This window comes from Wolffia australiana, chromosome 19, assembly GCF_029677425.1.
Source record: "Wolffia australiana isolate 7733 chromosome 19, ASM2967742v1".
NCBI lineage: Eukaryota > Viridiplantae > Streptophyta > Magnoliopsida > Alismatales > Araceae > Wolffia > Wolffia australiana.
The window spans coordinates 5,175,661-5,190,488 of record NC_135853.1 but is presented as its reverse complement, the minus strand read 5'-3'; the positions used below and the strand labels follow the sequence as shown (position 1 = coordinate 5,190,488).

Below are 14,828 nucleotides of genomic sequence, written 5' to 3'. Positions count from 1 at the left end.
CCTCCCATAGCGTTTTGGAGGTTTCGTAAGAGGTATATGTGGTAAGTTGCTCAGCCGAAAGTGAATCAAGTAGCCAACCAAACACAAACTCCTCTTCCATGACAAACTTCTGATAATCTGGGTGTGACTCACTTGGGCAGCTTTCCGTTAGAAGATAGATGAGCTTTCTTGGCTTCAATGCAGCTTGAATCGTCCTTGCCCAGAGCAGAAGATTGCTTCGATTAAAGATATTGCATTTGGCAAGAACAGGAAGATGAGTGAGCCATCGATCTGGAACAACTAGCTGATTTCCAGCAGGAATAGCTAGTCCTGTTGGAGCCTGAGGTTTGGTCGACACTTCTGCCATGACCTCTTAGAAAGACTGGTTCAGGGTCTTCACCACTAGTCTTCCAATAGGATGACTATGAGGAAGAAGACAAGCTTGCTTGAAATGCCTCAAGACCAAGAGCTCCACCACCAGTCTTCTCGAGAGATGAATAAGACACAAAAAACTTCTCCACAAGATCCTCCCGAAGGATGACCCTAGTCTTCACGAGGTGTTGAGCGTTGCAGGTCACACCTGCTCTGATACCATGTCAAGTATAGAATTGAGAAGGGGGAGAAGAAACGAAAAGAATTTTTTAATTAAAAACCATAACCATAATACATGTGATGTATATCGCTTTTTATACAAGCCGATAACGGCTAGTTCCAACAGTCATATAACGGCTAGTTTTACTAGCCGTTATTGATCAAATGGGTTGGATAGAGAACCCAATATTGGGCCTGTATTGGCCCGATACAATGCCCCTTTATCCTGGGCTTCCCAAGCAGCCCATGTCTTCAGCCTGTCTTCGACACTTGGTTTAGAGGGATGTGTATTGAGGGGGGTGTCCTTTGGGTCATGTGTATATTCATTGGACATATATATCTGTCCCATCGGAAAGATCACTGATCTCAGGTGGTCTTTCTCTCATTATTTTAAAAAAGAAAATTATGTGATTTTCTTCATAATTTCCTAGTTCACCATTAAATTTTTCGTGCAGACTATAATAAAGTATTTGCAAGCAATCTTATATCAGGTGTCAATTATTTTTAGTTTATTTTGTGTTGAATGTTGAACTTGATGAAAAGAATCTCAAGACATAAGTTATAGAAGATGAAGCAGGACGATGTGAGTATTCAGACGCCCTGGGATACGTGCTAGGTTAGAGAAATGGAAAATACCAAATCAACTATCATTAAGGTTACTTGACCTTTATATAGGGATAAGGACCAAAAAAAGAGTAATTGGAGGAAAGTCTGTTGAGTTACAAGATGCAGACTAATTGATTATTACTCCAAAAGAAAATCCAATATCTAGATGAAATCCAGCACCATTACAAGGTTTGTTATTTCCGCTCTAGGCCTTCAGTGGATCAGTAAGACATCTTTACCATATTGGTAGATCTGACAAATCAGATATCAGAAGAAAAAGAGTGACATCAGTGGAGAAACAGTATGAGAGGGACAGGAGAGTTTGATAGGGATGTGATAAATGCCCCATGGAAATCTATCTAGGATCAAGAAGGAAGATTGAAGGAGAAGATGAGAAGTAAGAAGGGCCTAAGCCTCAAAAATTTCGAAATATGGAAATTTTTGCTCTCGTGATGGTTAGACAGCCCAATTGTCCCAAGAAGAACCTCGATGATCATTCATCTCCTCCCCACTCAAGGATTATTCCAGAATCTATTATTTCTCCCTCCTAAGGGTCCGTCGCTGACTGAGCCTACCATTGACTTGTTTTCTATGGTAAGTCCTCTGAAGGACTCTGTCAGGATGGTAAGGGGGAATAGCAAAGCAGCATCAGTTGACTCCTCTGGATAGAGAATCTCCCTTCCAGCCTCCTGTGCCTCAGCGACTTTGGGTAGTAAATTATCTGCGGTTAATGAAGGTTTGGGGCCTTAGTGTTCTCCTTTTCCTGCCAACATACCCCTTTTCAAAGGTGCTTGGGTGTCCTGTGCTTCCTTTTGGGAGGTCCTAATCAGTACAGTACAGCAGAAATTCAAGAAAGAAGTGAGGAAGTAGGATTCAGTTGAAAGGTTGAGAGATAGATGAAAGACATAAGCCGGATCAGTCACCTCTCTGAATCAGGATGATCTTGCTGGCTCCAGCCAGCTGCCGTAGCAACTAAATGTTTGAAAAAGTCAATGACATGAGAGATCAAATGCTGGCAGCTGGATAATGGACGACATAGGTCAAACAGTGGAGCTCGGAAGGCAGACAGAAGCAGGGCAGATGAAAGGGAGTAATAGGCGGTTTGGTGGATGGCAACAGGACTGACGGCTAGCTGTTGTGGGACGGTTGGCTGACTAAGGCAAGTGCCCACCCCTGGGAGGTGACCGTAGCTCACTTTCGGGCTCCTACCAGGGGTCCCTTGGTCAGGCCAAGAGGAGTCGGAAGAGAGGAGCCAAGGAGGTGGGACGCTCGAATGGCAGGGTACCACTTGAGTCATGAGGGGCATCAGCACGACAGAAATCACAACGACAATCATGGTGGATGGATTTTAATAACATGGATGAGGAGACACAGACAGGGCTGGTGTCCGAGGAGTTTTATTCCTGGCACAGCAAGTGGGAGGCAGTAAGCACATGTGGGCAGAGTATGTGTCATCGATCACTTGAACTGCCACGCTAGCAGCTGTCGATTCCACCATGGTCTGCCGAGATAGCAAAGCCGCAGTGGGCAGTGGGGTCTGGACATCAGCATGGAGCCCTTGCAGGCTGTCACCACCAAAGAGCCAATAGAAAGCCAGATGACGGGAGGCGAAGTACATTGGATTATGATGAAGAATGAAGAGGGCTGGGTGGCAATGAAATCCTGTCACCACCAGGCAACATGAACTAAACAAGGGGACAAGGCCCATATGCACTAAACAAGGGGACTATAATCATCCAGAAAATATTCCAGAAATAGATTGTCTGCTAGAACACTTTCTCTCCAGGGAACATAAGAGGGAAGATTAAACAATGATGAGCGAATACAAAATCTGAACCATATTGTAACCAGAAGAGGAATCAAACTCTAAGTCAGATCTTCTCGGATGAGTACTGTGGAGAGGTTGGATCAATTCTCGCTCGTCCCTACTCAGGGAATCTCCTTGTCCACTCGGTGTCCGCTCTGTAGTTCTTGATTTTGAATCGATGCCTTCATATTCTCACTCGACCATTATTTTTAGGAGGCCCGCTTTTATTCCGAACAATCACGTGCAGCTATGTTTGATGCATAACGTGGCTTCATCTCATCTTTGAACTATGATAAGTCAGTGAGGAAACCTTATCATCATATCTGAGATTCAGATCTGTCTAATGATGATTTAGGGTCCAACATTCGTCACACTTCTCATTCTCTTTCCCTACATTTTTTGTCCTCTAATTTTTCCAATTATCAGGAAGGGAACAGTTTTCAACCCATTGCCTAAAGTACTTTAATCTATGGCTTCTGGTACAGTCTTGGAAATTGAATCTGTGATGAAACTTACTCTATCAGTTATTACCAAATGTGAGTAGGCAGAATATATTAATGCTTTCTTGTTCCCCTTTGTAAAACGTTTTTGTTATAGTTAGAGTTTATTGAGAACTATATAATAAAAGAGGACTTCGGTGCAACCTGCTACTCTGTTTTACAGGGGGAATCGAGATCTATTCTGAGCTTTTGCAACGATTTCCTAATAATGTTCATATCATGTTGGAAATAGCAAAGGTCAGTTTTTGTCTTAAATGAAGGTTTTTGCTTCTCCTAGTGATGTCCATCTCTTGTTTGAAACGGTAAAGGTTGGCACTTTTTCCTACAACGGAATGTTCCATATATTTATGTCTCGAAATTGTTGGACTTGAATCGGTAGTAGACAAGAGGATTCCTGTATGCTCAAATTGTGCTTCCTTTTTTAAAGTTCAAAATAACCTTGCTATTAGGATTTTTGAATTTTTTTCTTCTAATTGGTTAAATTGATCTATTTATCTAGGCTTAAGGGAATGAGCTTCAGATAACAGAGACGAATTTATCATCAAATCGTTTTTCTGTGCATTTTGAAAACAGTTCTTCCATGTTGCTGACCCTTGCCTCATTGCAGCAAAACATTCAGGCAGATCCTGATAATTCTCTATTTTGAGATTCAAATGTGATTTCACCTTACAGAACTGAAATAGAGAAAAATGTTCTTGAGAAATAGTAAAAAAGAACACAGATGAGAGAGACTTATAACTTCAAGCTGAAGAATTTACCATTTTGTAGTCATTCCCTGAATCTGGGTCCCTTGCCCTTACTTCCTTTTCTCATATTCTTGCATCTTCATTGACCTGAATTTCGACCCAGTAGTAGGCTGGTTTTTCTATTTTCTTTGTCCACTATGTGGACAGCCTTGTCTGCTTTGAAAAAACACAATATTTTGGTCTTCGCATGCAGGTTGAGGCAATAGTGGGGAGAAATGATGAAGCTATAATGAATTTTGAGAAGGTTTGGTGAAAATACATGCCATGACTTGACTTCTTTCCTGCATTTTTCTCAGTTTGGATGCACAATGACTCGCAGGTCCGCTCTATTGATCCTTTTGTAATGACATACATGGATGAATACGCAATGCTTCTAAAAGCAAAGTCGGAGTCCTCCAAGTTGAACAAATTGGTGCATGATTTGCTGATCATTGATCCTCATAGAGTTGAGGTTTCTGTCAGCTTATCAGTTCTGTGGGAGAGAAAAGATGAAAGTAAAGCTCTGGCTTACGCCGAGAAGGTTATGCCAAAAAGAGGCCCCTGGGGCTTATTTCTTCTTATTTTCTAACCCTTTCCCTTTACCCCTTACCTTCGTTTTCTCTTCAAATATCATGCAGAGTGTCAGACAGAATGATAGGCACATAACTGGACACATTATGAAGGTACGGCTGATGAGATATTCTTAATTCTCTCATGCATTTCTTTGTTAAGAGCAACTACTATAGTTTGTTTTATGAGAGTCTTGTATCTTTTTCCAGGGTAACTTGTTGCTGCAACTTAAGCGAGCAGAAGCTGCCGCAGCTGCCTTCAGGGCTGCACAAGAGCTTAGGCCAGACCTGCGCTCCTACCAGGGTAAATTCCAGGGAAATTCTCAATTAGATATTGATGTGGACAGTGGGTTGGACTCCATCACGAAGTTTTCTTAGAAGGGTAGAGTGAAGAGAGGTAGAGAGAAGATAGACCAAGCCCAGATTGCCCTGAGCCCCCTTAGGAGTATCTCGGGCCCTAATTCATCATCTAACTTCCTGTGTTACCTCGATGAGAGGGCTACATGTATTTATGGATGGTATCATATTTAATTGTCCACAAGCCATTAAATCCTATCTAGTTCTCTGGTTATGGCTGAACATCTCTGTGAAGGGTAATTAATTCTCTTTTTTCAGGTCTAGTTCGTTCTTTCCTGGGGTTTTCCAAAATAAAAGAGGCGCTTTATGCTGCAAGGGAAGCAATGAAAGTTATGCCGCAATCTGCAAAGGCCCTTAAATTGGTCGGTGACGTGCATGCAAGCAACCCTGCAGGAAGAGAAAAAGTATGTGTCTCTGGTACTAAAGTTTTCAGGCGTATATCCCTGCCTTGGTCCCCCTCTGTTTCTGGTTGAATTTAGAATGTGATTTTTTAGTAAAAGGTGGTGATAAAACTCTAGCTGGTGTAGGAGTATAGAGAGATATAGCATTAAAAAGACAGAATTAGGAAGATAAGCTAGATCATGGAGAAAAAATGAGAGAAATGCCAGAACTCAGTAAACGCCAAGTTTTCTTGTACCTTTTCTGGATGTGGGATCCCTGCGACCTTGCATTAAAGTCCTCTTAATATCAATGAGTCTCAGTAAACTCAAATTTTATTACCTTCACCTCATCGACATGATATGTTGCATGATCAATTTCTATCCACTCCTTTTTTCCTTGCATATGCAGGCAAGGAAATTCTATGAGTCTGCTCTTCGTCTTGAGCCTGGCTTCCTTGCCGCTGCTTTGGCATTGGCTGAGCTTCATGTAGCTGATGGACGGAATAAGGATGCAGTTTCCCTTCTTGAACGTTATCTCAAGGATTGGGCAGATGATTCCCTCCACATCAAATTGGCCCAGGTCTTTGCAGCAACAAACATGCAGTCAGAGGCATTATCCCATTATCATGCTGCATTAAGGTTTTTGTTTTCTTCTTGACATTGTTTTTTTAAATAAGTGAATTTCAAATGAGTATTTGCAGTAGATTATCTATCAAATAAAACAACAGTTAGAATCAGAGTTATTTTTAGTATGACTACGGATTCATCCAGTACGGTTTCAGAGTCGTCTTAACAAGTTTTCGGTATCCACTCTTGCTGCATTCAGAATCAATCCTCTAAATGAAGCTGCAAGAAAAGGCCTGGAGAGGCTAGAAAAGCTGATGAAGGTTTGCCTAGTCTTTAAAATTCTGCACATGCTTCCCATTTTCCCTCTCCATGTATAATATTTATTTTTTTTGGCATTTATGATCGGATGATTCTATGACGTAATAACTGGACTTCAACTTTTATCAGGGGCTGGATCCGGATGCACCTGAGGAAGATGAAGACAATGAGGTTGAGGATGGTGATGTAGACCAAGAAGAGACAGAACTCTTGTAGAATCTATAAATTGGAGGTATATGGGCCCTCATTAAGGCAATTTTCTTATCCTTCACGACTTGTTCTTCGCATCCGTCAGTGCTATCCAGAATCTGTGTTTGAGGACGCCACTTGATGATCTATGGACATACTAGAGGACAGGTATCCCAGAATTCTCAACAAAATGGCAAGATTTGATAGATGTCTGGAAAATGTGCTTCTTTGTTGTTTCTGTCTAAGGTGACAGATCAGGGTTGGATTCTCAATCACTGGAATGTTCTTCCCATTTAAAAGGATGACCCATCGACTGTTTATGCAAGTGTTTGAAGACAGAAATTTCCTAACTTCAGTAAAAAAAAGTTTCAAATATTTTGAGATGAGCCTCTCACAAAGTGCAGACCCATCCTACCAAGTCTATTTAAAGTGGGAACCAGTGTAGAGAAAAGTGAGAATGAGGTAACTCAAATGAAAATTTTATATCACCCTATGTTGATCTTTGTGAAGGATTAATGTGGAAATTAATTACCTTAATTTCATCTGGATTAAGCCATTAACTCATTTCATTATATTACACTCCTTCACAAAAATGAATCCAGGTCATGAGAAACTATTCTAGCAGGGTGTATTTATGCTTGTGCATTAACCACTTAGTGCCAAACAAACAGTAAGCATAAAATATGGGGCCACAGAGTGAATTCATATTTCCATGCTTATGAGCTAGCCATTATTCTATTTGACATTATAGAAGTTGGGTGCTAAAATATGGAGAGCTAGAACATTTCTCTTTCCTCTATCCACTTAGACCCTACTGTATATATTCACACCCAGATCTGTGTACTATTTTAAAAAGTACCACATGAAAAATGTATCCGTTAATCATGATTGGAGTAATAAGTGATTTGATGAGTCATTGACATCGACTGGCCAAATCCATGGAGGGCTAAGTTAAAAACAAGATGAACATTATATTTTGTGGCGAAATTTTGTGGAGACTCCACACCAGTTTTCAGAGTCCCCAGAAGTTCTGGGGTGAGGTTACGTTTTCGCAGCCTCCTATGACTGGTCTGCAAGCCGGATGGCCAAGGTGGACGCCCAACGCTGGCGGCTAGTGCTGCAAGCTTTTGTGGGGTCACCAGCAGTGGGTTGTTCCTCCTAGATCATCATTGTGGGCTCACAAGGTCACTTCGCCCAGACCTTTTGAAGTGGGTTGGGCTGACCGATTCAAATTTGGCCTGCCGTGTAACCTACCTGTCGCAAATCCTAAATTAAAGGGTGGGCCATCAGCCTCTGGCTAAAGAGGTGGCCTTGTGGCCCAAATTGCATGTGCAGCTGGACAGTGATGGCCATGGCAGAGGTTGATCTGGGATGTCCCAGAATGATGCCTGGTCTGGCAGCCCATAGTTTGATGGTTGGTGGTCGATTCTGCATATGCATCTCAGCAATGCTAGACACCACAATGGGTATACCGAGAAGCCTGTAGGCCGAGGCGACACTAGGTGTTGCGACAAGTTGTGGAGGGGAGGACTGATTGTGGCATGGGGCTCCATTACGTGGGGATGTGGTGGGCGAGGCCAAGTAGCATGGGTGCTAGATTCCATAAGTTGCATCAGGTGGGCTGGCCCATCCATTGGGCCCAAAACAGGCATGTAACCTCTTAGACTGTTTGGTTCCAAATTCAAACTTCCCAACTCAGGCTCCTATAGTTCAGTTATGGGCCTCTTTGGCAATCTAGAAGGGCCTTAATCTTTTATGATTAATCAATATAGGCCCGGTCAATGGACCATGTATTGTATCAATGAGCCATTAAGAAGACGTTTATTAGGGTGCCTCCCTATGTTTGAGATGCTCAAACTGGCAGTGGCGCGGCTGGTGCCCACATCATTGGTTGTGAAGTCACTAGGTCCAATGGCAACGGAGACAGTGGTGGTGGCGGCCGCAGTGGAGATGTCAGCGACGACAACGAGGACATCGATGTCAGCAACTGAGGGGAAGAAATGATGATGGGAATGTAGGTGGCGTCAATGAAGGCAATGATGAGGGTATGACAATGAAAACATCAGCATCAACAACTGGGGGGATATCAGCGATGACACAGGCGGTGATGGTTGGACATCACTGATGTAAATGATAGCAATGATGGTGATGATGAAGGCGGTGATGGTACCGACCATGGCAGTGACGGCAATGGGTCACCCAGAGTTGACGGGAATGTCATGTTGCTGGTAGGAGAAATGGCCTCCATTGTTAGTTGGGGCTTCAATGGAAAATTCATTGGTGTCGCATTCCTGGATGAAGACAATGGGAGGAACGATCATCATTAAAAGTGTCTCTCCATTTACAAAATTATGACATCAGTTTTGTTGCCCATCTCCTTGATATCACCACCTTGGTGATTACCTTGGAAATCGTGTATACTTTCTTGAAACATTCTTGGACCAGTGTTGGTGGAAGCCCTTAGCTCTGAAACTGATTCATACGACCCTGGTTGGGATCCTATAATAATTTCTAGCTTGTGAATTGAGTAAATGATCCTTGATTTAGGACTATTCAAGAGGGAGAATGACATCAATTATAAGAGCATCCTTGTAAGGAAACGGAAGTGGAGATGTAGGAGAAGAAAGGTATACAAGAAAGGGAAGGAAATTATGAAAATACCCCTAAGATGGACATTGTATTACAGTGTCACCATGGAAACGTATCGAAAGCTCCATGGCTAGCAAAAAATAACAGTGCTAGTCACATACTTGAAGACCAAGCTGAGGTGCACCATTCTGACACTCTTAAGGCCTTGTAGTAATTTAAAAAAAAAAACAAATAAAAACTACATCAATTGTGTCTTCTGGTCAAGATTATGGATATTACATGGTCTACATCCTTGATCTGCTTAAAACCCATCATTATTCCACCCTTTGTATTTTAGATTACGGTGCAGCATACCATATGACTCACTTTTAAAACACTAAGAAAATCCAAACCACAAATAGTACTTTACCACCTGTGGTGGGTACTGGTGCCTTTATATTGAACCAATATGGATATTCCTACATGTTCCAAACTTATGTTTTAGCTTGACCTGTGTTCACTGAATAGCTAAATTTTCATCCTATAAAGTAAATCTTTGACAAGGTTGATGCTTTTCTGATGGCGCACACCATCAAGGATCACTGACGACGTTGTCCGTGCCGCCGGCCATCTTCATCGAAAGCCAGGTGAAGAGATGCCCGATTATCCTGTTTTGATTTTCGTCGTTTTCCCTAGTCGTGTCTCGTGTTTTCTTCGCAATGGTCTTGTTTTCGTCACGCTGTGATGCGTCCCGTGTCTGTGTTTTGTCGTCGTGGGAAAGGGCCCTCCCTTTTTCCCCTTTTTTTCCTATTTTATTTTATTTTAATTCCCATCTATGTGTAATGGGGGGCCCATTCTATAAGGGCCCCCTAATCGACCCTAATGGATCAGTCTTCCCCCCCCCCCCCCCGTTGACCCACTTGGGGGGGCCAATTCATCTTCCCCCTTTATAAGGGAAGAGGGGGGCCCCCTAGGTGCTCAGACCAGGAAGAACAGGAAAAGCATCATTGTTGAATTTCTGGTCTTCCCCCTCATCAGAGAAGAGATTCCAGAAAAGGAGGGGAGAAGAGGAAGATCGAGGAAGGGATAGGAGCAAGAACATACCTGCTTGCAGGCTAGTTCTGCGTCCTAATCGCAGAGTGGATGTGCAGGCTTTTCGCTGGGTAAAATTCGAGCCTCAACTTGACCGTCGACCGTCAAATTGGCACGAGAAATTTCCCTAGTGATTGTCTGGTTGTTGCAAGTGCAAGGAGGAAATTTCCTCATTGTGAATCGACCGGCTGCCCAACTTCAAGATCTACGAGCAGATTCAGCCTCCGTTCTCACGCCCCGTGGCCAATCCATTGATCGTGGACGTCGATTTCTAAGGCCGAAGGGCTTCTAGCGCTAGAGAATCGGGACTTTCCCTCCACGCTGCAGGCTGCTCGGGCCATCATCCCGCCAGACAACGAGGCACGACGGGAATTGGAATTTCTTCCATTTTGCCGGTCGTTTAGGGCCTCGTCCGGCCAGACAAAGGGCCACGACAATCCATCTGCTGGAGTCTCTCGACCCCCACCCCGGCCGACCGTCACTCCGCTATCGCCCGTCACACAGGCGCCTCTGTGACAGGCATGTTTCCCTGGTGACGAACGATCTCTTGAGTTGTTGAGTGAATTCCTCCGCCAGGAGCTCGGTCCTAGCCCTCACAGAATTGGATCATCCCGAACTTGCCGCCCTGTGTCAATCAGCCCATCGCGGTTGTGGCCAACCTTCTAGGTGTTGAGTGAATCCGGTCGATCGATTACACCACCCCGTCGGTCGTTGCACTACCGCACGAGAATTCTGCCACGAAGGCAAATCAACCCGTTGTCACTCACTCGCATAGTTGCCTAACTTAGTCGGTGATGCGTTGCCTCAAGGGCCGCCCCGACCAAGACCATCTACTGGTTTGTGCCGCGACCGCTGCCGCTCTCGCTTCCTCTCCTCTCCACCTTTTACGAGTAGTTCTGGCATCGCCCTTGCTCGTTGAGCCGTCGTGACTTCTCTCTGGTGACTCTCTGCCACACCCGCTTCGATCGCCGCAGAGCGTCGATGACACTGCACGACGAGCCACCGCCGATGAGGTACACCATCCTCTCCCGTCACTCATTTATTTATCATTTGCAGTATATTTTCGTCTCGACTCCACCGCGCTCGAGCTAGGTAGGTGAGAGAGGTATTGAGAGAAAACTACGACTTTTGAGTGTCTTACCGGTACGGACATGACCATCCGTTATGTGCGAGCCCTATGTTTAGATTCTGTTTGGCCATAGACGCCTTCGTCACTCCGACGAGGTTTGAGAGGCCACCGTCACCGTCCCCCGGCGACCACGTGCAAGCTTGGAGCTCGGCGCCTCCCTCAAGTCGGAGCCTACACGTACGACACGTAGGGCACTCATTTTGGCACATCGTAGCTACATCGACCCGTTAGAGTTACCCGTCGGACAACGACACCGTCGACATTTGATACCTTCTTCCCTTATCAGTACCAAGCCATCATACTCTGTGCTGACCAAACAACGTACTAGACGACGTCTGACATCATTTTCTATTTGAAAAGGCCGTAGGTCTGAAGCATGGCTACCTAGGATCAGAGAGGCCTTGAGAACTTGACTTCCCATCTCCCCTTGATTGGCTGAGTCCTTGCATGGCATCTAAATCTGCATTAAAATGGGATGAACACCTCAGATGGCTTCTCTGGTCGTATGGCAACTCTGCTTCCCCGTAGTAATGGATTCAATTCGGGACAATGCTCCACATGCTACAATAGATACTTATTTTTTCAATTCCAAGGGAGTAACCCTACCCATGGCATATAATGATCGTCTTCCATAGACTCTAACAACAAGAACCACCTGATGTGTCTCCACGCATTGATCCAAATACTAACCTATGATGTTCCCAATAGAGGAAACTTCATTACACCAACAATACTTGTTGGAAGTTACCTGATAAACAATAATGGGCCATCTCGTCGCAGCCCACTATGAGTCCAGATCATAGATGGTACCTTACCACGATTAAAAGAACTGTCCCTCGATAAGTCCCCTTAAATTTACCCATCGAAACTTCCACCATCGTGTCAGACATAAGAAAGATGCTAGTTAGCACTTCCTATCATGTCTTCAAAAATATGAAAATATGTTTCCCAACACAAAATGAAGAAACACGGGTCTATGGTTTGATCAAATTATATTTCATTTATGGACATATTCTGTTGACAATAGGGACCCAATGTTTTTCTAATATCGTAGATAATGATAATTCTAGAAAATCTGGACAATTTATCTTCTCATTCCAAATGTGTAAACAGAATTTTATAAGAGTGACTACATAATAAAATTATAGAAGAGTTTCTAAATTTTTTACATGTCCCTTGTAAATTAAACTCCCCCTAGTATCATTAATGAAATCCAAATTCATCAGATATCATTTCTCTAGATACATTTTGTTTACATAATAAGGTGATACTTTTTTAAACATAATGCGATGGAACTTTGAACAATATGTCAACCTCTGCCTTGAGCAACATAGAATAAAAAATGGTCTATAGCCAGAACTGATTTTTTTAAGTTCAATGAAACATAAAAAAGGAAAAAACCAAATGGTTGGAAATAAATCTTGATATTGAAACCAAAGATTTGGTGTATGACCCTAAACCCTAAATTAAGAATAACACATTTCCCCACAAAATTAAAACCTTCTTTTTCTTTCTGTTTTTCTACTCATTAAGCCATGCCAGACCACAAATACCAAAATCTCCAAGGAATGCATGCAGAAAAAAATAGACAGAAATGTGTGCATTTAACCATTTAGTGTAGCCCATCTCTCATCTGCATCTCTCCATCCTCTCCATCCTGACATTTATCTTTACCTTTGCCCTCTCTCTTCCTCTCCCACTCCCTCTTTTTCTTCCTCTCCCCCACTCTCTTTCTCCTTTTTTTACTTTCCTTTCCCTCGCCCTTTATCTCTCACACGCAAGTTATCCCCCGTCATCCTATATCCCATTCTTACCCTCACATTCCCCCCAGCCCCCCTCCGCCACCCATCACCTCTAACTTCTTCCTCCATTCTCTTCCTATTTCCAACTCCCTCTCTACCTCTGCCTTTTCCGCCTTTCCTCCTCTCCTTCACCCAATGCCTCCCTCACAACCTCCCTCCTTTTCCTCCTCTTGACGATATCTATCCTTCCCTTCATCTACCCTCTCCTTTCCTCCTGTTGGCAATCTCTATCATTCCCATAATATCCCCTTCCTATCCTCCTATTGAAAATCTCTATCATTCCCTTTATCCCCCCCCCTTCCTTTCCTCCTCTGACAATCTCTCTTCTTACCTTTTATTTCCCCCTCCTCTAACTTTCTATGTTCACTAATACTAGCATCTATGGCATTTGACTCTGATTTTTTAAAAATGATGACAATAATTTACCTTAGCTCTTCTTTCAAGATGTCAGAAAGGTTTAAACAATAGAACTATGTCTCCTTTGGTTTCCCTGATGGATGTTACTTGGCCTTCAAGTCATCACACTTCAATGACATGTTTTAAGTTCATTCAAAATACACATATTTTCAGTATTATTCCCACGTGATGTTTACAATGAAGTCCATCAATTAATGCAATGCCTTGGTGAATTATGATGATACATAATATAGTGACCACTGGTTTTTAAACATGCACTATTAACACTCATTTTCGAAGACACTCGAGAAGGATATTGAACTGGATAAGTTGGCCAGAAAGAAAAGCACTATCTAAACCTACCTATACGATAAGCGTAGCTGATCATGTTGCCATTATTGTGTAGACACAAAGGGTAAACATGCAGCATTAACACTCATATTTAAAGATACTCAAGAAGGATGTCGAAATGGATAAGTTGGCCGAAAATAATAGCACTATCTAAACTTACTTGCACGATAAGTGTGGCTGATCATGTGGCCATTATTATATAGACACAAAAGGATACACACACTATTAACACTCATATTCAAAGACACTCAAGAAGGATATCAAACTGGATGAGTTGGCTGGAAAGAATAGCATTATCTAAACATACTTATACAATAAGTGTGGTTGATCATGCGACCATTTTTGCATAGACAATGGGTGATATTTAAGGAAAGGGTTCGTTGAGTTGATCCACATGAATCCCTGCATGATACTATGCATCAATCTATTTGATTCTTATAATGACAATATAAGTGATTTATGGATGTAAGACACCAAGGACACATTGTGCATGGATGGCTATATTTTGAATAACATGTATGAGTCTTTAATTGCAATATTCAAATATATCTTAGGTAGGATTTATCAATAAGTTCATAAGTGGAGACTACTCAAGGAAGAAGATTCATTCAATCCATGTCAAGGGTAGTTAATATATTAGAGAATATGCTCTCTAATGATCTCCATACCAACTGAACGATAGATTGACGATTAATGATACCTTAAGTCATTCGGGAGTCTTGTGCGGACAACGGTCTCGACATTAATCGAGGATGTGAAATGTTCCGTGAAAGAGTTCAACCACTAATTTTTATCGTCTAGAGCACAAAGTGTAGCTTGGCACCCTATAGACTAGAAACTTAACCAATGGATTGGGTTAAGATTGGTCAATAAGTGTTATTGGAAATTGACTCATACGTGGG

General features: G+C 42.7%; 1 protein-coding gene across 1 annotated transcript in view; it reads left to right on the top strand.

Annotated features, from left to right (window-relative positions):
- Positions 1–6,670, top strand: part of APC7 (tetratricopeptide repeat (TPR)-containing protein) — a 32,530-nt gene extending 25,860 nt beyond the window's left edge. Inside the window, exons 10-18 of the mRNA XM_078590406.1 lie at positions 3,647–3,720; positions 4,423–4,473; positions 4,549–4,749; positions 4,847–4,891; positions 4,988–5,081; positions 5,393–5,538; positions 5,924–6,153; positions 6,341–6,401; positions 6,529–6,670. Of these exons, the coding sequence (XP_078446532.1) occupies positions 3,647–3,720; positions 4,423–4,473; positions 4,549–4,749; positions 4,847–4,891; positions 4,988–5,081; positions 5,393–5,538; positions 5,924–6,153; positions 6,341–6,401; positions 6,529–6,615 (989 nt within the window). The 3' untranslated portion in view covers positions 6,616–6,670. The remainder of the gene's footprint in view (positions 1–3,646; positions 3,721–4,422; positions 4,474–4,548; positions 4,750–4,846; positions 4,892–4,987; positions 5,082–5,392; positions 5,539–5,923; positions 6,154–6,340; positions 6,402–6,528) is intronic.
- Positions 6,671–14,828: the final 8,158 nt, after the last annotated feature.